Here is a 23,718-nt window from a genome sequence, read left to right as displayed (position 1 = left end):
GGTACTTTTTGTGGCTCTAGCTTAGTTTCTGGCTTTGTAGATTTTACCTGTATGTCACTATTAGCTGTCATCTGTTGTCCCCAGTTGTACGTTCAGTAATGCTGCGAACAAGTAGCTGGAATTTGTTTCTTTAAATCAGATTCTGAGAAACATTGGACTTTTACGTAAGATTTCCATCAATATTGGAAAAATGACTTTTATTTCCTCTGAATGCAAAGAACAAACCACTAAGGAATGCTAAGTGCCACTTGTTGCAGGTAGGATGCTTCCAGTTTGTTCTGAAGTTAGCACTTGTAATGCTGAACTCTGTGGAACACATACTTTTTTTAAAAAAAGTCTAAAGTGGAACCACACATCAGACACCTGCAATCCCCCCTGTTAGTATTACTCCTCATGGATGATTCCCTTGAATTACAATGGTGTTACCACAGCAGAACTGGTAGGTAGTTCTGCTTACTTGAAAATAAGTTGCTTTTTGATCACAAAGGACCATCTTACACCTTTTTATGCTTCCTCCTTCATTTGAGATTTTGAGGCATAATGAATAGCAATTCCAAAGAACAAACATCTTTTCTGACATTTTTTTTGTTGTTGTTAAATAGCAGGACATATAAAGTATCCTGGTTCTCTGCAGCTTAACCAACTCCAAGATTTATGTCCCTCAGCAGAATAATAAGCATGGTCTCTTGCGAAAATACACGGTTCTAAATCTTCCTATTTTCCACAAACAAAAGAGAAAATAGGAACAGTCAGCCTTGAGCTAGCTATCAGCAACTGACTTGTAACCAGAGCCAAATGTTACCCTTGCTGCTTCCTTCAGCAGACAAACAAACCACCTTTGGATTTTGTCAGATTAGTAGATCTTGTGGATTTGAAAAATGTAACATATGGGTGTCCTCATTGATCTGGAAACCACAATTTTTTCATCATCGAAGGTGAGCATCTTTCAGAGATAATTTCATCACAATAGTTACAGAAGAGTTCATTAATGGCCATACTCTGCCAACTGAATGAGTTCAAATGAATGTTGACACCAGAATTGATTTTAATATCTCAGCTGTTATTAGTTAAAATTTTACATTTATGTTTTCTATGGAATTCTTGACAGTATTACTCCCCTACTCAATTTTTATTGAAAAACAGACAATTTTTCTTTTAATTGTTATTAATTGACATATTGTCACTTTCTAAACTTATTCTTTTAGTTGCAGTAAGTGAACAAAATTGAGTGCTGAGACATAATTACACATTTTGAAAATGAGCACTGATTATAAAAATCTTACTTGAAAACAAGCACTTATGTCTTACAGCATGATGCATATGCTTCACAGTATAGTATGTATTCATGTTAAAGTAGCAATTCATGTGACACCACCCCCAAAATGAGAATGATAACTATATTCCAAGCTGTATGTTACACCTGAGCCAGGCTGGTAAATTTCTTGTGGCCAGTTTTGCTTTCTGAGTTCTTAGATGCTGCGCAGGAAGGGGTCTCAAAGATCATCTAGTTCCAGCACCCCTGCCATGGGCAGGGACACCCCCCACTAGATCAGGTTGCCCAAAACCTCATCCAACCTGGCCTTCAACAGTTCCAGGGATAGGGCTTCCACAACCTCTCTGGACAAATTCTATACAACCTAAAAGTTTTTCAAAAAACCAAATCAGTTTTGTTTCCGTCTTTATTTAAATATAATGGAATAAATTTAATTTTGACATGTACAGCCATTCCACTAGTTTGAAATAAAAGTCTAGCTGGTCCAATGAATTGTCAGATATGACTCTTTATATGAATTAGTTTTGATCTGTGCTCTTTAAAAATTATTCTTTTGTGCCGCTTAAGCTGCCTGTACAGAAAACTGACCTTGCTGAAGTAGTGGCAAGATTCTTGATGGAGCTGCAAATCATCTTGCCTTTATATGGACTGCTTCAAGTTCAGCTGCTGAACCCATACAATTGCCATGGAGCAGTTGTTAAAAACGCTCACCACTATGTGCCACTATAGGAAATGGGAACTGTAAAGAAGGAGGGACTTCCTTTTCTTTATCCTAGTTGCTGATGTATTTATATATATTCCAGACTGCTTTCCATAAATGCACCACTTCACAATTCTACTTCAGAATTAATTTGCAGCCCAGCATCCCGTGAGAAAAGCAATAGCTCTTACATCTGTACGAGTAAATTAATAAGCGTGCCTGGGAATAATCCGGGGAACTGAAACGGATCCATGTGGCACAGCACGTATCTGTGCAGCCTGAGTGCACGCACACCCTGGTTTGGGAACAGCCTCTGAACAATTCTAGCTGCCTGGGAATTGTTCAGAAAGTGCTAGGTAGAACAAGGCAAATTTGTGCCAAGAAATGGTCAAATAACTTACGAGCAAAGCCAGCTGAATTGCAGTGTCTACAAAGTACCAGAGACATGCTGAAGAAAATGGAAACTATGTAAGTTGGACATGTGGTCAAAGGGCCTCTTCCTAACCGTGGAAGTTATACATTAGAATTCAACTTTAGCTAAAAGCTTTACTATTATTTCCAGAGGTTTTTCCTTTCATAGCTTATAGCAAATTTGCTTCCTTTCCTTTGATTCTTCTAAAGCATGGGAAATGAAACTCAAGCTTCATCAGCACTACCAGGATTCTGCATTTAATATTTATTTATGGTTTTCCAGAGCTGACTCAGCCCTTACAATGCTGTGATGTATAGGTCTCTCACCTATAGAACCCGTTAAGCTATTCTTAAATATATCTGGAAGAATTTAAGTTTTACTTGTATTTTGTTTATGGACCCATTGTCCAGCTTTTCCTAGGTCAATCCGGAATCTGAAGCTCAGATTCTGTAGAGAAGCCACTCTGGATGCAATTAAAAATCATTGTGGTAACTACAAAAGGGAAGTGTCTGCCTTACCAGGAAAAAAAATGTCCTTCAGTTTTTGTCTACATCTACTGCATTTCTTGTGCTGATAATTTAATTCAAATATGAGAGTATTATTATTCTCATTAAATGAGACTTTTCACAGCTAACTTTTAAAATGCAACCAGTTTGCATTAACCTTACAAGCATTTGTCTCCACTACAGTGTGTTATAATCAGGTTATAGTAATTTATGACGTCAGTTGTTAAAACTATTCACTTTTATAGGTCATAAATCACTTTTTCAAAATTACAGCTCTAAAGGATTTGACTGCATTATGATGAAGCTATTTTAAGTAGTATCTTTAATACAGAAATTAATGAAGAGTAAATTTGTTTGCAAAATATTTTATTGAAACCTCATGTTTTTCAAAAAAGTATATAATGAAATTAAGAATGATTATACCATCTTTGACACTGCTGCAATACATTAACCATGGGATCATCCTTTGTTTTAGCTTGAAAGTTATCAATTCATGAAAACTACTTGAAACCACAACTGTCCTCATTCCTGCTGAAGACAAAGTCATATGATACACTTTTCATCTCTGATCAGATGGGTGAACGTGATGGTGCATTTGTGCCAACCCCACATCCCCATCCAGCAGTCTGTATGTTATGTTACCTGTCACACAGCTACAAAGTGGTATGAAATACAGCATGAACATAACCATCAGCTTTCAGCCCTGCAGTGCAGTCAACTAAAGCACTTAGACCCCATCACAGCTATAGCCTAACTTAATGCAGGTAAGTGACAGTTGTTATCTTTGGGATTCAGAAGTTAGATGCTTCAGAAGGAGGATCAGCCTGCCACCAAAAGCATCAATTTTACATACAAAGAATTAACTTTCCACAGATATTCTTGAGTATTTACTTGAAGCTTACTAATACATGAACATCAGTATACTCACTTTGTAAAAGATTTGTAAGCAAATGTTGATACAATGCAATCTGTGGAAGTTTCACCTGCAGAAAAATAATACATTGGAAATAGTTATTTTTGTAGTGTCCTCCAGTTGTGTAAATCTTGAAGATCTGCAAGATAATACACATACCTAAAGAATATATTAAATTTGTTAACAATTTTGGGCTCATAAAAGCAACTTTTGTTCCTTAATATCTTAGAAGCAGATGAAAAGGAATATAGTTGCAGTGAGCTTTTAAAGGAGGAAACATCCAGCAGATTTTTTTTCCTTTACAATTTTATAATATGTTGCTGAGATGCACTGTCTTTTCTGTAATTTGTATGATGAGAAAAGAGGATCTCTTAAATTGGTAGAAACTCTGGCAATTACTATTTTGTCTACAGCTATGGCAAAATCTCACTCCCCTTCAAGATTAAGAAGCAATGTATTTTATCTTACTTTCCAGAAGAATTAGTGTGGGTTTACAACTTTGTGATTCCCTTAATGTTTGTTTAACATTTCAGTTCTGTGTCATGTAATCTTTAATCTTTGGTTTAAAAACCTCATGAATTTTCTTCAACACTTTCTTGTTTTGGAGATCCTTGAGGGATGCTTTACTACACCCTTCTTCTTGAGCAAGAATTCTTTCATTGCAATATTGTTTGGTTGTACATTGTCATAAATAATTATTTAATAGTTTTGAAGTCACTGATTTTTTTTTCACATGTTGCAGAATTAATCTTGCTTAGGTGGAGAAATGTCAAATTAGTCATGTTCACATTTATCTAGCACTTAAATTTGAACTATTTTCAAAGTACTATGTATTCAGGAAGTAAATTCTAATAAGATTATAATCTCAAATGTTATTCTGACCTTTTATAAATAAAAAAGGCCTACAGAAGCTATTTTTCTACTCTTAGTAAATTAGAAACACCAGACTTGTCCTCTGGCACAGAGGCCAGTAGGTATGGCATAGTCCACGTCATTATTATTAAACTGGACTTATCTTCCAAAACAGGAAAACATTAAAACTACCTTATCCTGTCTCCCAAACAGTGTTCAGCAGGAGAGAGAGATCATTTAGGGGATGCTAGTTGCCCTGCATCCAAAGCCAGGGTGTTGTTTTAAACAATTTAAGAGAGTAGGTGGTTGAGTTTCAGTGCTTTTGCCTGCGATCCAGGGCTTTTGAAATTATTAGTTGGAGTCAAGGGGGCTGAGACATACCACCCAAAATTGTTTTCAGAGGGTCATTGGCCAACTCTGTTTTCTGCAGAAGACTGAAGTTGTGAGCACTGAGCAGCTCAACAGCCAAAATCTTCTTGGGATCCAGAAATGAGATGTTCTTCCCTCATTCTTTAAGACCTGCTCTGATGTCAATACACAGAGTTTGCGTAATATGATAAACAGGTTTCACACAACAACACTTGTGCCCTAGATAAAGCAGCACTGACTGTCTGCATATTCTTTATAGAGCAACCTGAAAGTAAGAGAATTACACACAGATTGAGGAGATTAATTCAGACCTCCTCTCTTTCTGAAGAGATTCACGTTTCTTGCTCCACCTAAGAAACTCTTTTAGACTGTCGTATTAGTTGGTCTAGTGATTGAATACATAACATTTAGTTAGAATCTGTGAAAATAATGTAAGGGTTTTCTTTTTGCCAGATAGAAATAAATGAAGGATAGATCGGTGGTCCACTGACATAAGGAGAACTGACTTCCAGTATCTGCTCCAAAGGTTTTTTTTTATCTAGATCTAGTTATAAAGCACTGTAAACGGTATCTGGAGCAGTGCCTTTGCACAGCTGTATGGTTCTCCACTCCATCACTGTCCCCAGTAACTTTGTGGTTAGGACGCTTGACTGAGGAAAAAGAAAGGTGAGTTTAATTTGCTTCAGGCAGGGCAGTGAATTAAACTTGGTTCTCCTGCTTCTGGGGAAATGTTCCAATGCATTCAGCAAAAAAGGGAGGTGGGAAGAGGATGAAACAGTGACCTTTCTGTTTGCAAGTAAAACCTGAACCTTGGTGTGTTTTTAAAAGAGCTTTGCCACCATTTTACAGAAAAAGGTCAAAACTAATCCTAACTGGAAGGAAAAAGATCTGTTTGACCTGACACTGTTCATCTCTGTCCTGAGAAGGACACATCTATCCTCTGCCTGCAGCATTACTCATCCTTACCTAAATTTACACATGGGGAATTGCATGCTGGGATGCCTATTTCTTCAAGAACAGAGAAGGTTCACCAGTGCCTGCAATTTGGTTTTGCCTGTTAGAATTGGAAAACGTAGACTTTCAAACACAACATAGGCTTATGTACCTGATAGCTTGTATATCTTTCAGTTTAAAAAAAAAAGAAAAAAAAAAAGACACTATCTTAACTTGGAAAGCTGATTTGACTTAAATCTTTAGACTATTCTGTCCATAACAGCACTACCAGTGACTCTTTTCATGTTTTCTGTAGGAATCTTAAGAGCCTGAACAATATGGATTTCACCATCTATGACCATGCACAAAGGAATATTTAGTCCATGGTGAAATTAAAATTCTTACTAATGAGCAGCATCCATTAATTCAATGTAATAAATGACTTTTCCATTGACATGTTCTTTCTCTGTGCACAGGATAACTGTTTTTCTTTTCAGTTCTTTTCATGAATGGTCTTGGAATTTTGCTTTAGATTAATTTGTTTTTGAGCTATGGAGAAAGGGATGGTAAGAAATTAATCAGTACTCAGGTTTTCTTGTCACTACAGAGCAATGTGATTACTGCTTGTTGAAGCAATCCAGCCTTGCCACAATAAAATGACAGAATGGATCTTTCAGCTTTGATTTCTTTAACCCTAGTGGGACTGAAAAGACAAGGGGGAAAAAGCCTCTATTTTCCAAGGATGCTTGTGGATCTTTCCATGTCAACCAGTCCCATCTGCCCCTTTGTTTCTAAGGAAGTGTTACATCCATACCTGAGGGTGGAATTTAGGATTTGGTGACTTCCTTTGCATTTCATTCAGGCAATCCTGCATTTTTACTCTTGTTCATCACGGAGTAACTTATATATCAGGATTCCTAACATCTTAAATATAGGACTGAATAAAAAAAAATCAAGATATCATGAAAATCATAATGAAAGTCTTCCTGTAAAAGATGAAAATCATAAGCATTTCTTTTTAGCTGCTAATATTATTCAAAACCATTGCAGATTATTGAGAATTGGCAAGATGACAGCATGTCTTTAGAATGGTCTTTTTCTGTCATTTCTGGGGCTGGAGTTCTCTTGTTAGAGCAGCATGAGAATGACTGCTAATACCTCCAAACTAGGCCCAGCAGTCATTACTGGTCATTTAGAGCATCTCCCTGGCTATTCAGGTGATCATACAGACAAGCTTTTAAAAAGTCTGTCAGATGTGCATGCCTTCTTTGCTGTCAATAATTTCTGTAAAAGCACCATGGGTACCTCACTGTTCTTTTATTAATGGTCTATTTTCTCTCTTGCAGGCTGAGGATGCTTTATGTGTACGGCTTCCGCTTCAGTCATGATCTGGAGTCCATTAAACAAATCAATAAAACCATAGAAGTCTTTCACAGTCTCACTGTCCCAACTGCTAACATGTCAGTTGAATGAGAAATTCTGTACATCTTACAAGATGTTTTTGGCTTCTGACAAAGAGCTTTTATGTCACTTTTTGTCTCATTGTTTTATAAAGTGAACGCACAAAAATGTGTTGTTCTGCAATATTGTGAGAGTTTCTTAATTTCTTTGCCTTGGACTAAGTTTTTAAATATATAGATTATGACTTTTCCCCTTCAGAGGTTGTAAGGACACAATACAGCTGGGAAATACAGTCTACATGATGCTTGTTATTAAAGACATTACCCGTAGTTTTTAATTGAAGAGAATAAGGGTGAGTCACATGCACAGTACTAAAAAATTTTACAGCAGGGAATGAGAGTATGCAACAATGGTCTTAATCTGCCCAGATCTGGCATTCAAGTATGTGCACTGACCCTGTACGCTTCACACGCGCTGCATGGCTGGATATAACTGGGTAAGCACCTGAAAATGCCATCAAAGTCATAAAAAGTGCTCATGAAAGCACAGCAGGAGAAAGGCCAGAAAAGGGAAACTGGGGGGTAGGGAATTAAGAGTCATTACCACAGCCCATCTGCTGGAGACATCCCAGAGCTGCTGCACTTGGTGTGCCACCTCACCACCAAGCCCTTCACCTGCCCGCACACACTTGCACTTCCCTTCAAGATGGTAGGGAGAGGGTGATGTTCATGAACAGGTACATGTACAAAGGAAGAGATGGAGTGCTAAATTGGGATTGGGATGCATACGGTGGCTTGCAGAGGTGGTAGAGTTTCCATTGGTGAGTGAAGAAATAGGTGCAGGTTTAATTACCTGTTTTTCATGGTGCTGTGGCTGGCATGGTACCCATGTCCAATATGAACTTTCCAGTGAGGTGTTTCTATATTACTGGTTGATTCTATTTTTGCTCTACTTCCCAAGTAAACTGCACAGTTTGTGGTAAATTGCTTAACCTGTCCAAAACAGACAAAGGTGAATAACACAGTAGGGATCCATTCACTCCCTTAACCAACCATAATATGGGGAAGATCAGTTAGTTTATGCAAGAATTACAGGAAAGAAATATTCTCATTTCAGAGTAAGGTCTGAGTAGTGAGCTTTAAAGAGTGCCCAAGGCCACATACAATAATGTGGAGAAGCGAGTTACTGAATAATTGTTCCAATTTCTGTTCAATTTCCTAAGTTCCAAATGCTTTGACACTTCAAGCAAAAGTCTTCCTTTAATATGTTGTAGGATTCCTAAAACAATATCTAGAGAGGGGCGGGAGGCAGGGTATTAATTCAGGTATGGGGTCTGCTCTCCAGTTTTTCTGGTCTTCTGCATGGTTCTGCAAAGACCACACGTACTGAAATAGCATTTCAGAGTTTTTCAGCTTATCCCACTGGCCAGCTCAGCTCTTCTGTTCTTTTGCTTCCTGGGACAACACTAGGTCTTGGATGTCACATGGTGCCACACCTCCCATTTCTGGTTTCCCTTCACTCTCTAATCTTTTTCATTTAACCTCTGTGTCTGTAACAGTGTCAAAATCCACCTTTTCCTACTCAGTACCACAGGACACTTCGGCAGTGACACAATGAATATCTTCTTGTTCATGCGTTATGTTGGGCCTCCCTGAAGCGTGATTTCATGTCCTGCTCTGCCTCTTCACCCAAACAGATGCTCCAGTTAGCTTGTGTGTTTGCTGGCACCATGAAATAAAACAAACTGAAACTTGCATGTGGGGTAGATCTGTAGGTCTAGCTTTTGTATCTTTGTTAGGAATTTAAAAATCCTCCTGTACCATACACACACTAAGAGATCACAGAATCGGTGTTTCCCCTTCATGTATTTCAGAGCTGTATTATAAGGGACAGGTCCTTCTAAGAATAGGCACAAAATTCCAGGACAAAGCACCGTTCGGCCACTGCCCACTGGGAATCCTGTCCTCACCACTCACTCTACTCTTAGGTCTCATCAAATAAATCACCTTTTATTTGCTATGTCTGTGCTGTTGTGTTAAGATCATAGAATCATAGAATCATAGAATCATAGGGGCTGGAAGGCATGTAGAGAGATCATCGGGTCCAACCCCCCTACCAAAGCAGCTCCCCAGCTCATATTGCACAGATAGGCGTCCAGATGGGACTTGAATATCTCCAGAGATGGAGACTCCACCACCTCCCTGGGCAGTCTGTCCCAGGGCTCTGTTACCCTCACTGTGTAAAAACACTGAACCACTGAACCGTGGCCTGCCAAGCAAGCACCAGTTATGGGGCACTTCGTAACACTGTGGCCTTCATCTGTTTTGCAGGACATACCTTCGCCATGTCAATGATAAATGACACACAGTATGTACTTCATGCCAGTGCCCAGGATTCGAGTGAGAAAACTTCTGTAAGAGTGGAAATAAGGGCGATGCCAAAACCAATGATATCCACTGAATACACAGTCCCTTACCTGCACGGTGAAGATTTCCACTTGTTCTCAATGTTACTTCTTATGCACTTGTATCACATCCGTAGAATCATGACGCTTTCAAAGGAAACAATGATGCCGACCTTTGCAGCAGGATGGCCAAATCCCAAGTCATATAAAAACAGATTTACATGGAAAAGTTTGGGGAAAGACAATGTTAAATCTCGGGGCAGGGGAGGGGGGAAAGAAAGGAAAAGATGGGAGCTGTATGTCCAATGTATATGCCCTCTACTTAGCAGTCCACGGTAGTCAATACCACAGGAGATGCACTGAACAGAGTGAACAGGAGCATTGATAAGAATTACAGACATATGTCAACCCATAAACCTGCAGCCACAGAAGCAAACAAGAGGGTGAGCACATTGATTTGACTGGGAACTCCCTGTCTGTCTAGTGAGACACACTCAGTCCCAGATGAGGCTGTTCCAAGTCCAGCTCAGGAGCTTGTCATCACTGAAAGCCAAGCGTCCTGATTCTTATGAACAGTGAGCTGGTGTGTGTAAGCAAGATAACTTTGTCTCTTTCGATAGCTGAACCACCCTTCATTTGCCCCATAAGGGCATAATGATACTCTTTGTGTATGAAAATTTGATGGGGAAAGGAGAAACCACCAAACAGAGACGATGCTTTTTGTTAAATTAATTCTGCTTTACTAGAGCACCAGATTTTGCCAGACTCAGAATCTGAAGACTATACCACTTTCCTACTCTTAGTAATTTTACGATTATGGAATGAAAATGTGGTGATAAAAATGTATAAAATCATAGAATCAAGTTCTTCAGTTATCTGATATTTTAGAGCCAAAACTGGTATTTCAAATTGCATAACAGTTGTATTTCTCCAGAGCACAGGAAACATTTCACAAAACCTTTATTGACTAGATACAGATTTTTACACAGGATTTTAGCCTGAGTCTGCCAAAGACTGACAAATGGTAACCAAAAACTGTAAAATAATAATTATTTCCTTTGAAGACATTCCACGCTTCATAGGCTGAAGAGAACTTTACAGTTCCCATTTAGAGTACCTGATTTATTATAATGAGAGGTCAGCTGGACTATTTGTGCTTTGCTGGTTCAGGTACTTAGCCTTGGGCTATGTTTCGGTCAATAAGGAAATGCTGTTTCAATAGCAGGATTTCTATTCTGTTTAACTCTATCATAACTTTGGTATTCACAATTTACATTTGCAGGTAGACATTAAATACAAGGAAATAATAATAACTCTCAGCTACATTCAACAGCTCCCAATTGAATCCGAGTTTTGAGTGCCACTTCAAGAAAGTGAGAAGTCTTGACTTCTGTCAAGGATGACTCTAGTTCTTCTGTCCACAGCACCGAAATATCTGGCTCCTTTGGCTCACTGATTTGACTCTAGCTTTTGCATTTTCAGTTTAAGCTGGTATTTTAACAATCAGCATTTCAGTATTACTGTTGATGGGATAGCAGTGAACATATAGTCAGCCATGTGTAAGTCCAAGACTACTCATGGTCCGCAAGAACTTCTTGAGGGAAACTTTGTGACCTTTGTGGTTCCTTGTCTTACCTGAACAGCTTGTTCTGGATGCCATCTCCAAGCAGTTGGAAGAGAAGAAGGTCATGAGGAGCAGTCAGCATGGATTCACCAAGGGGAGATCATGCTTGACCAATCTCATAGCCTTCTATGATCTCATCATCACTGGCTGGGTAGATGGAGGGACAGTAGTGGATGTCATCTACCTTGACTTCAGCAAGGCCTTTGATACTGTCTCTCATGACATCCTGATAGCAAAGCTGAGAGAGCATGGGATAGATGAGTGGACAGGAAGGTGGGTTGAGAATTGGCTGTCAGACCGAGCTCAGAGGGTGGTGATCAGTGGAGCAGAATCTGACTGGAGACCTGTAACTAGCGGTGTTCCCCAGGGCTCAGTGTTGGGTCCAGTCCTGTTTAATATCTTCATTGACGACCTTGATGAGGGAATAGCATCCACCCTCAGCAAGTACCCGATGATACAAAGCTGGGAGGAGTGGCTGACACGCAGGAACACTGCGCTGCCATCCAGCGAGACCTGGATAGGCTGGAGAGCTGGGCAGGGAGAAACCAGATGAGATTCAACAAAAGCAAGTGTAGATTCTTGCACCTGGGAAGGAATAACTGCTTGAATCATTACAGGCTGGGAGATGACCTGCTGGACCTTCTGTGTAGAAGGACCTGGGGATCCTTCTTGATGACAGGTTGGCCATGAGCCAGCAGTGTGCCCTGGTGGCTAAGAGAGCCAATGGGATCCTGGGGTGCATCAGGAGGAGTGTGGCCAGCAGGTCAAAGGAGGTGATCCTCCCCCTCTACTCTGCCCTGGTCAGGCCCCACCTGAAGTATTGTGTCCAGTTCTGGTCTCCCTGGGATAAAAAAGACAGGGATCTCCTGGAGAGAGTCCAGAGAAGGGTTACAAAGATGATTAAGGGCCTGGAGCATCTTCACTATGAGGAAATGCTGAGTGAGCTGGGACTGTTCAGCCTAGAGAAAAGAAGACTAAAGGGGGGACCTAATTAATGTTTATAAATATCTTAAGTATGGGATGCAGGGGGAATTAGCCAGCCCTTTTTCAGTGGTCTGTGGAGACAGGACAAGGGGCAATGGCTGCAAGTTGGAGCACAGGAAGTTCCGTACCAACATGCAGAAGAACTTTTACAGAGTGAGGGTGACAGAGCCCTGGGACAGGCTGCCCAGGGAGGTGGTGGAGTCTCCATCTCTGGAGATATTCAAGACCCATCTGGATGCCTATCTGTGCAATATGAGTGAGGATGCTGCTTTGGCAGGGGGGTTGGACCCGATGATCTCTTGAGGTCCCTTCCAACCCCTATGATTCTATGATTCTATAAGGAGTACTCTTTACTGGAAAACGGGTGAGATTCATCCCCTTACGGTGATCGCATAGTACTGGGACTCAGATTTAGTGCCTGCAGGGGGTTGGGGCACGTTTGTAACGTGCAGTGCTCATAAGTAGTTACCTTTGCTGTTAGCTAACGCTGGGCAGCGCCTCACGGAAACGGCACACCCTGCCCTTACACCTCTGGGGAACAGGAGGCCGGACCCTCCCGTTTTCTCCCGAGGGCGCTAGCAGCCCTGCCCGAGCGCCGCAGGCCGCCTTGGCGCGGCCGGGCGCCTGTCAGAAGGGGGAGAGCCTCCACCTGCGGCCTGTCCCCCGCCTCCCGGCCGCGCCCGGCCCCGTGGGGCGCCGGGGCGGAGCAGGGCCCGTCCCGCCCCGCGAGCTGGCAGCAAAGTTGTGCAGTCGGGTCGGGGCCGGCGACGTTCACACGCGTCCCGTCGCGTCCCAGTCGCGGGCACTGGATCTGCGCCCCCGGCCGATGGATCCCGAGGCCGCGGGGGACGAGCTGTCCCGCCTGCGCGCCCTCTTCCTGGCTTGCGACACCAGCGGCTCGGGCCGCATCGAGCGGGAGGACTTCGCGGCTCTCTGCGCCGAGCTGCGGGTGCAGCCGGCCGAGGCCGAGGCCATCTTCCAGCGCCTCGACAGCGACCGCGACGGGGCCATCAGCTTCCCGGAGTTCGCCCGCGGCTTCCGCGGCGCCACCCGGCGGCGGCCCGGCGGCAGCGAGCCGGAGGGAGAGGAGGAAGCAGCGTCGGCGTGGGCCGCCGCGGGGCTGGAGCAGCCCTGGAGGGACTTCGAGGTGCGGCTCGGGGACGAGGCGCGGTACATCCCCAGGTAAGGCCCGGGCCCGCCGCCGCCGCCTCGCGCCCCCGGGGCGGCGGAGCTCGTGGGAGCGGGACTGCGGTCACGGGGGTGCCGGCACCGAGCCTGCCCGCGGGGAACCGGGAACCCCCGCGGCCGCAAACCGGCCCTGCCGCCGCCGGAGGGGGCACAGTCCTCCCGGACAGCAGCTTGTGCCGGTGCTGACGCAATACCCTGCAGGGAACGGCCGCACCGGCGTTCAGAGTGACCCCTCGCCCCCTGTACTTGCAGGTGTGTAGAGCCGTCCCAAATCCGCTTCCCAGTTTTCAGGGTTTCCAGCTCTTCTCCAGCGTGCAGCCTCTTGCTTCCTCCCTCTCCGCCGCGCTGCCAGGGACCCACGTGGGGAAATCAGGCCGGTGAAACGCGGGGGATGCAAAGCGCTGCCAGCAGCGGCAGTGAAACTCCCTCCCCGCCTAGCCCCCGGCATCTTTCTTGCACCCCTGCCTTCTTGGGGAATGCAGAGCAACGCCGGCTTTGCCTCCGGGTCAGCGGTGCTCGTAAGTACTGCTCTCAGGCTGAGGAGCTCACTGGAGTCCCTGAGAGCCTTTGCCCTCGGCGCTGGTGAAATGAAGGCAGTTGAGGGTAGATTGATGTGGGATCAAACCCGACTACCACGGGTCTGTTAGTGCCGGGCAGGGTCTAGTTTGCCGACAGGTCTCTTGTGTGAACGTTGGCCGTAAAATGTACGGACTGATTCTGCCTCGTTAAAGAAGAAAATTACAGGAAGATGGAAAACAAGCAATCTGAGTTTAGCAGCTAATTAAGTGGCAGTTGAAAGAAGCGAGAGAAGTACAGGAATATATCCAGAGAAACCCTGTCAGTTTCCATGCGTCCTGGCTGCGAGGAATGCAGATGATAAGAAAAAGCATGTCAGTTTCTGTGTAACTTTTGTACAGTTGAGTCCAACATGACATTTGCTATTCTACAGGAGCATGTATCAAAGCATTGGTGAATGTTTATCATGCTAGTCTGCATATAGTGAGTCTTAAATTCTTACCCTGGAAATTTTGTCCCAGACTCTTAAAAATGTGTTTGGAATGTGAGATGAAAAGTTTCTTGAGATAAATTCTAGTTACTTAGCCTGCTGCTCAAGTCCGCAACCAGACTTGAGCTTTTCTTTTTGGACTGGAAGGGTAAATAACATGGGTTAGTCTTTCTGGACCACTCCGTTTCAGGAAGGTCAGTAACTTAACACAGGTGATTCTCTACATAGTTCATGATGCCTTCCTTGCTACTTCCTTTCAGCAGAAAAAAAGGTAGTTTGGAAGTTTGTGGAAGCAGCGTGTAACTGAACCTGAAGCCAGGCAGAAACTCAGTACGAGATGGAAAAAGCCTGACTCATGAACAGGGGTGGTTTGTGAAAGCATCCATCTCCTTTTGGTAGTAAGCCTATCTCAGTGTCTTGGTTACTGTGTTTGCAGCACCAGCATAGTCCAGTTGTTTGTATAAGAGGACAGTAGGAGGGAAGGGGAATGAACAGCTTTTGTTGGTTTGAGTGTGCAGACACTCAGTTTTGTTAATTCATCATGACACAATTAATGTAATTTGTGTTATGATTCTTATACATTAAAATTGCAGACAGAACTAAATCTTGACAAATACCGGTGTATCAGGTAGGCAGCAATTTGATATAAATGCTTCCTATTCATACGCAGCTTTGCAAATAGCTTTGAACATCCTTCACAGTTGGCTGTCTTTACTAGGTGTGTGCCAACGTCAGCTGTAGAACAGTGTGCCTTTTGTTTTCTTCATCTTTCTCTTTCCTGTCCTGAAGTGCTAGAAGCAGATCTGCATTACAGCTCAACCTTTTTTTCTATTTGTGGCCCACATCTTTATTCACTGAAACGTGTAAGTTGGGGTTTTTTTGTGTGTAAGTTGTCCCACAAGAACCATTAGGAAAATTTGCGTAAGGAAGATACTGAAATATTTGAGGAGTGTCAGCATAGGAGAGAATTTAAATAACAAAACTGTAAAGTACAAGCTGGCACTTCAAAAAGTTGCTTTTTACTTAAACTATTGAAGTTTTCGTAGTGGTTTATCAGTTCAGGTTTATTTAGGGAAAGGTGGTACTTTAGAAAAACAGACCTAGCTTGGAACACACCTGCATCTTCAATATTGTAAAACAGTTGGCATCCTCGCATTGTGGTTTATTACTCTTCATATGTTTGCTGTAGCACTGGCATTGAAAACCGTGAGAAAAGTAACTATGAAGAAGAAATTACTCAAACCCAGATGAGTGGAGTTAGGTGTCCACATTTTTGTCTTGGTCATGCATGGGTTTTGTCTCGATCATTTTGGGATTCAGTCCCTCAAAACGCTGTGGCTGCTGGCCCCAGTCTAGCAAAACGCCAGCACATGGGCTCTTGTGTTGTGGCTTATACACAGAGAAACAAGGCACAGCAGATGGAAGTTGTGAGATAAAACCAAGGCTGAAATCAGGAGAAAATTTCGCAACAACCACCTGTGGTCTCTGTCATTCCTGAGCTTGATTGAGCGCTCATGGAAATCAAGAGGAAGTTTTTCGCTGATGCAAACACACGTGGTTCAGCCTCTGTTTCTGTGAGTGAGGTTTCAAAAGCTGTTAATAAGCCTCCGTAATGAACTGTGGAACCCAGTAACAGATCAGTGTCCAGATCCAGTCGTCAGTGTTGCAGCAGCTATTAGATGCAGGGCTGTTTCCTGACAGGTGTTGCCTTGTTTCGGGCTCTAAAATAAGTACATAGCAAAATAAATGTATTTTGAGTTTAGTTAATGTTTTAAAAAGTTAGTTTTATTAGGGGATGTATCCTGTGTCTCTGTAGTTTGGTCTATTGGCTACACAGTTCTGTTAGCTTAAACTTTAATACACCCAAGTCTGTATTGGAGCCTGTACTGGAGCCATGGTTATATTGGTTGCATTTAAACAGGAGCAGTGACATTAAAGAGTTTATTTCCATCCTTGCACCTTCCTTCCCATCTAAATGTATTTTTGGGACTGAATTCAACCAGATTTATTGGTAAGGTGGTTATTGTGAGTCAGAGTATTGTTTGCCTTGGTCTTTACACATACTCAGTAGGCAATTGTGCCTTTAGCACAAAAAAAAAAAAGAATTGGAAAGTCTCTCCAGGGTAATGACCTAATACAATGTCTGAAGTCAGACTTCAGTGGCATTATGTACAAGGTTGGGTGGTTGGTTTTGGTGGTGGTTGGTTTTTTGTTTGGTTTGGGGTTTTTTTTGTTTTGGTATTCATTTGGTGTAAATACAGTAACCCTTCTGTGTTGTTATATTCAATCAGGTATAATGGGTAATTAAAGATGAACGATTGCAATGCCTGTGGTTTATATGTTGTGAATTGCCAACTGGAGCATACCTGTGAGTGCCATAGGAGATCTGTTTTACTGAGAACTCAGGCATGTTCATTAATTTGTTCTCCTGAGAAGGATTTCCGATGATACAGCAGTAGAGAAGAGAAGCTAAGAAACCTACCCAATTGGTGCGCCAGGCAGTGAGTATTTCAATGTGCTGCCCTCACTGAAAGGGATTTTAGCCCTTGATTGCATTACTGGGTGTTTAATTCTTGTTTAATATGTGGTAGCCCCAGATCTGTTTACATTTTAGTGACAGGATTGAAAGGTGCCCTCTGTGCTTCTAATGGGCATGTGCTCATTTAAACATACAGGAATATCTAATGGCAGTGCTTTTCCATTCCACAGCTTGTACAAGGAGTGATCCAGCATCCACTGACACTTACAAGAGAAACCCTGTATTTATGAATGCTATGACAGTTATTTATGCCTGCAAATTAAAGGCAAAAAACTTCCCTGAAAACACATTATGAAGCTTAAGTGTCAGCATCCTTTTAATCAATAAAGACATGGAACTGTCTGTGCTCTTTGTGTTCTTGTGTATTGCAGCATCTCTCTGGGATGAACTGAATCCCTTAAAGCTGTCCCAGGCAATTTTTGTATGATATTTGGCAGATTGGATAATCAGATTGGAAAATGAACAAAATTTGAGCATGAATGGGTGAATGAATCTGGAGAAGGAAGTTTTTATCCCTATTTTGAGTTAAATTTTGAGTTGCTTCTGAGAGTCCTCATACTTAATTACTTTGCTTTCTACTTTTGGGGTCAGTTTTACTTCTCCACCTTTTACTCTGACCAAGCTGACTGCTGTCGGGTTTCAGCACTGACAGACTGAGGTTTTGTGCATTACACGATTCTGAAGTCCTAATGTGATTATGGTAGCAGTTCTCCCCCAGTCATGTCATTTGGTGCTGTACAGAAAATGTGCATCTGGGGGTCATGATAAAATGAGGAGAGTGCTATTTTTAACATGAGCTACTTAAACTGTGAAGACAGGCAATGCTCATGGCATATATACTGCTGTGCTGAGGCGAAGGGAAGAGTCTCTGCAGCATAAAAAAGGTCCAAAACCTGTCTTGCTCTTGTTGCTATGAGCCAGGATGGATTTTTGCCAAAGTCAATACTGAGCACAGCATCAATTCTTGTCAGCAATTTGTGATTACTTCCAAGAGATGATGAACCATGATATCAGCACCAGAGAGATTTCCTTGGAAGTCAAAATGTATTCCTCGGAGAGGGGATAAAGGCAAATCCTGAGAAAAAACAAATGCTGGGTCTCCTTTGTCACAGTGCTGGAGAGGGAATCTCTGCTGTGGGAATGATGTCTTCTAATACATCTCATGACAAGGGTTTGATAAATATGCTCTGTTGGAAATGTGATGGATGCCTTTCTGTGAGCTAGAACACTTTCTGAGCTACCTTAGGTTTTACTGCTCTTCTGGCTTTTGCTTTCATCAGAACAGCATCTGTGCCAAATAACTCGACCAGTGTAGCATTGGTTTTTCTGGTATTTTTATGTGACATGATCATTTGTCATAACCATATCCTTTGGAGCGTTTTCCTTTTCCACAGACTTGTATCTTTGCCTCCCTGACCCACAGTCTTTTCCCCGCTGGCTCCAAATCAACCCTCTGTTTTTAGGCAGGGACCAGTATTTATTTCTTGGAAACATTAGCAATCCCTTTCCTGGGGATTATCCTTTGACCAGGCTCATCTTGGGGTTGCAGATTTGTTTGTCGTCTTTCAATGCAGCCTGTTTCTGAAGGGGAAGATACAGAAAGAGAAAAGGTGGTAGTAGAAAAACCAACCGACAGTGCTTCAGGTTGAGCAATACCTTGCATTTTACACCATGTTAAGGTTTCATGTAAGCTACTTTTCCTCAAGGCACTTAGTTTTGGAGAAAGTGTTAGGTGCTCAGCTGTGACAAAAGTAGATCCTTCCCAGTTTGAAATGGATTTTGTCAGTCTTTCCTGGTGGCTGATGCGATGGCATAGCCAGTGTACCTGCTTTTCAGAGAAAGGTATTAACCTGTCTCGTGGCAGCACTCCTAGGGTATTCTCCAGTGTAAGGGTGATCATCAGATGTGTAATGCTTGATCTTGCTCCTGCCACCCAGCTCACACTGTCCCAGCTCAGACCAGTTTATGCTTCATCCTTTCATGCCCAGAACAGAGTTACTACAAGAGATAAGAGTAATTTTACAAGCTCACATACACTGCAAAGAGACCTTTCAGATGGTGTTTTAAAACTTAGGAACAGGAGCCTGTTATCAGCATGAAAAGAAGTTTAAGTGTGGGGGTGATTATCTGTGCTTTTACATGCAAGCTACAAAACTGGGTCAAGAAAACTAAAAGAAAGGGTTTGGAGACATTAGGTCTTCAGGTAAGAATGTGAGTAAGAAAGAAGATGTGCAGTGGTTGGTATTTCCCACGGAAATGATGTTAAAGATACAGATGTACACAGAAGGACCTACAAAATAAGTCCTGCTGGAGAACACTTCAGTCTGGTTTTCTTGCCCTTGCCCAGCTAAGCCTGACAGCCCACGCACAGCTCCTGCTGACGTGAGCTTTTACCTTGTTTTGCTGCTTTGTGCTCCCCAGAGTGCTCTGCAGAGGGCCCTGAAGTTGTGCTGGTCACCTTGTCAATCTACACCTTTCTAGGTAAACATACAGAGAACAGGAATGGAAGAAACACGTAATCTTTACCATGGGAGGTGGTATTATAACATCACTGGCACATCTTTGACTTGCTGCAGTTTTCCACTAGTTTATTGTGCTCTGTACATCTCTGGTGAAAACACATGCTGAAAATACCACCCCTGGGGTCAGGCTAAGGGAAGAATGTAACATAGCATCCTGCCTCTGGCAAATACATAGGGAACACATGTAATACACTAAGCAACTAAAAAGTGATTCTTTGACAGGAAATCCCTCTGGCTTCATTCACAGTGTGGATCATTAGGCTAACAGGGTGTAATACTATGTATTGATAGGAATTAGCATTGCTCTGTGTGTTACATGAAATTATGCCATTTAATCTTAATCTAACGTAATGGGCTGGTTCTCTAATCTGTTGGGGTTTTTTTTTGGGGGGGGTGGTGGTGTCTGGTGGTTATTTTTTCTCCTCCTGTATTCCATCGTTGCATTTTAAGTCTATGGTATTACCAAGTGTGTTATCAACAGGGCAGTTTTATTTTCTTTCTGTAATTCTCTCAGGAGCTCTCTGAAACCATGTGGATTCTGTACCCATGCTGTCCTGTATTCAGTAGGGATAGAGTTAATTTTCTTCCTAGCAGATGGTGTGCTGTGTTTTGGATTTAAGATCAGAATCATGTTGATAACACGCTGATGTTTTCAGCTGTTGCCAAGCAGTCATGGACTTCCCAGCTTCCCATACTGCCCTGACGATGAGAAGTTAGGGTGCACCAAAGAAGCTGTGAGGTGACACAACCAGGACAAATGACCCAAACTGGCTAAGGTTATATTCCATACCATATGACATAGAATCATAGAATCATCTTGGTTGGAAGGGTCCCTTTAGATCATTGAGTCATGCTCAGGGGTGGGACAGGAGGTTGGGGAGCTCAGGAATTAGCTGAACCTTGGCTTCAGGTGGTGAGAAATTGTGCTGTGCATCACTTGTTTTGCAGCATCATTATTGTTATTGTTATTATTGTTATTATCATCATTATCACTGTCAGCATAAACTTTCTGTCCTACTAAACTGTCTTTATCTCAACTCCTGAGTTTTACCTTCTTTTTTCCCCATTTTTGATTCTCTTCCCCCATCCCACTGTGAGTGTGGGGAGTGAGTAAATGTGGCTCAGTGGCTGTTTCAGCTGCTGGCTGGGTTAAACTGTGTTTGCTTGAATTAAAGCCTATGTGACGTTGTGCAAATATTGACTAATTACACTTAGGAATTTTACAGACATCTTACATTGTAGAACCTTTGAGATGAGGTAGTGTAAAGCCAGAGCAGTACTTGGGTAGAATACTGTACATTTTTGGGTACTAGTGTTTTTGTGTCTGTACTTTTTAGAATCAGCAGGAAAGCATGCATAGCCATAGTGCCAGATGATCCAAAAGGTTGATTTCTTTAGTGTAATATATAAAAAAGCATTCTTTTTCTGCATTATTTGTGTTAGAGTGGAACTTAAAGGGGTGCAGCTAAACCCATTTAAAAATGATTTCAAGTTTTCAAAGAAGCCCAGTTTTAAAGGGCAAATCTGAGCATTTCTGATTAATTTTGCTGAAACTGCTAAAGGATAGACTGTTCAGAGCTCAGGAGTTAGCTCAGTGAAGTCTGTTTATGAAATCTTCCTTGTTAAAAAATTTTGAATAACTGATGAATTTTTAGAAGCAGCAGCCTGTATTTCAAGGGGAACTGGAGGGAAAACAAACAAATAAGGCGATATTCATTGCAACCAATCTGTCTTGCTGTAGTCTTGTTACTGATATTTACCAAACCACATGAAAACAGAGAAGTGATTGAAAAGGTAACAAGAGGCAATTCAGAACAATTCCCTTCATAATCATAAAATACTTACTCCATGTTCATATATATGTGAATATAGCTTCATCTTTCCAAAATTATCTATAAAATGCTAATTCATGACAAACACTTTGAGTTACTAAGTCAATAGCAGTCTTCCCAGTTTGTGGAAGTGTATTTCTTCTTGCTAAAGGCATAAGTGATTAAGCAGAGTCCAATTTTGTTGCATGACTTTTATTTCTCCTCTTTTTTGTTGTTGATGCAGTAGTTGTTGAGTCGTGTTTCTAATTAAGACTTCCCATAAAGTTGCCATACAAGAACTCAGGTAAGTGTCACTGAGAATTTCAGTGGCCAAATTCAATCTAAAAATGCCTTCCAGGACCTTTCCAGGATCTTGCACGTTTGTGGTGGTGTGGGTATTGTCACTTTTTTGTAAACCTAAGTACCGCTTCATAAAACTGATACTTTGAATCCACCTGGATGGTAGGTGGCCACTGGGCTAAGGAGGGATAATAAATAGGGAAGGTTTTATACCACAGAAGGAGAATAAACTCTGACAATAACTACTCTGCGCTTCTGTCTTCTGCATCTTAAAGCAGACTTAGCTGTATGATAGAGGCTTGGCAGCCTGGAGGTGCTGATGTCTATCTTCAGCTCTGATATGTGTATTTACATAAACTTCGAAAAGAGCTGCGAGAGGGAGTGGCAGTGGCATTACTGTAAAGGGAATGAAAATGGCAGAAATACTTTACAATATTCCATGATAACTGTCTTCTGCTCCTGGCACAAAATACAGTAAACAAAGGCCAGGCCAATTGTTTGATTCTCTACTTCCTCAGCGTAAGATGCTGTATCTTCAGTTTTTCTACTGTATTTCCAGTCTATATGGTAGGAGGCCACTGGTATTCACATTGTAAGTGTTACGTGAGAAAGAGGGTTGGCATGTCATCCAGAGGGACCTGGGTCAACTAGAGAGGTGAGTGTGTGCAAACCTCATGCCATTTGTCAGGGACAAGTGGCAGGTCTTGGGCTTCTGTCAGGACAGTTCTTTTTATGAATACAGGCTGTGGGATGCTGAGAGAGAGAGCAGCCGTGTCGAAAAAGACTTGGTATTGATGGGTGAAAGGCTGGGCATGAGCCAACAATGTGCAGTCACAGAACATTAGGAGTTGGAAGTGACCTCGAATGATCATCTAGTCCAACCCCCCTGCCAGAGCAGGATCACCTAGACTAGATCTCACAGGAGGCCAATCGCATCCTTGGCTGCATCAAAAGAAGTGTGGCCCATGGATCATAAGAGGTGATTCTTCTCCTTTACTCTTCTTGAGTATTGTTTCCAGCTGTGGAGCCCTCAACACAAGAAGGACATGGACATCTTGGAGCAGGTCCAGAGGAGGGCCACAAGGATGATCAGAGGCGCTGGAGCACCTCTGCTGTGAAGACAGGCTGAGAGAGTTGGGCTTGTTCAATTGGAGAAGAGAAGGCTCCAAGGAGATCTTACAATGGTCTTCCAGTACCTGAAGGGGCCTACAGGAAAGCTGGGGGAGGGACTGTGTGTAAGGTCATGCAGCAATAGGGTGAGGGGCAATGGTTTTAAATGAGAGCAGGGTAGGTTTTGTTTAGACATTAGGAAGTAGTTCTTCACCATGAGGGTGGTGAGACACTGCAACAGGTAGCCCAGAGAGGTGGTGGAGACCCCATCCCTGGGGGCATTTAAGGTCAGACTTAATGAAGCCCTGAGCACCCTGATCTAGTTAAAGGTGTCCCTGCTTACTGCAGGGGGGTTGGACTAGATGGCATTTAAAGGTCCCTTCCAACCTAACACATTCTGTGATTCTATGGTGTCTTATGTGTGCTGTATCTGAATGCAAGATTTGTAGTACAGTTTGAAGTACAGTGTAGTTTTGGGGATGTAGCTTCATTTGCTTTAAAGGAATCAGCTGATTAATTCTGCACAAAATGGGGTTAGAAATCTAAGAGTACCAACATAACCCTATAACTTTGTGAAATCCAACCCTAATTCAGTGACCTGTGATTTAGAAGAGAATCAGGAAAACATTAGCTCAAGCAATTAATATTTTATGTTAGCATCAAATAGCAAGTAATTTTCCTATTGTTTGTTTGCTATTAGTATGCATCTTGGTGAAATTTAAAGGAAATTTAAAGGAAAAAAATATTTTAGAACACAGATTCTGTGTTTTTATTTCATATTTCTAAAAATCATATATATTGACCCAAACTGTGCTGAATTTATCTGCCTTGGAAGATTGATAAACTGTCCAGCTTGCTATGGCCAGTGCCA

At 42.2% G+C, this 23,718-nt stretch overlaps 1 protein-coding gene across 1 annotated transcript in view; it reads left to right on the top strand.

Moving 5' to 3' along the window:
• Positions 1 to 13,197: 13,197 nt before the first annotated feature.
• The window catches only part of RASEF (RAS and EF-hand domain containing), a gene marked incomplete at both ends in the record, with an annotated part of 31,926 nt that continues 21,405 nt past the window's right edge, over positions 13,198 to 23,718 (top strand). The window contains one exon of the mRNA XM_084278555.1: positions 13,198 to 13,553. Coding sequence (XP_084134681.1) covers positions 13,198 to 13,553 — 356 coding nt within the window. The remainder of the gene's footprint in view (positions 13,554 to 23,718) is intronic.

This window comes from Gallinula chloropus (genome assembly GCF_964237585.1).
Source record: "Gallinula chloropus genome assembly, chromosome: Z".
In the NCBI taxonomy this organism is placed as follows: Eukaryota; Metazoa; Chordata; class Aves; order Gruiformes; family Rallidae; genus Gallinula; species Gallinula chloropus.
The sequence above is the reverse complement of the archived record's forward strand: the minus strand, read 5'-3'. Positions and strand labels throughout refer to the sequence as shown.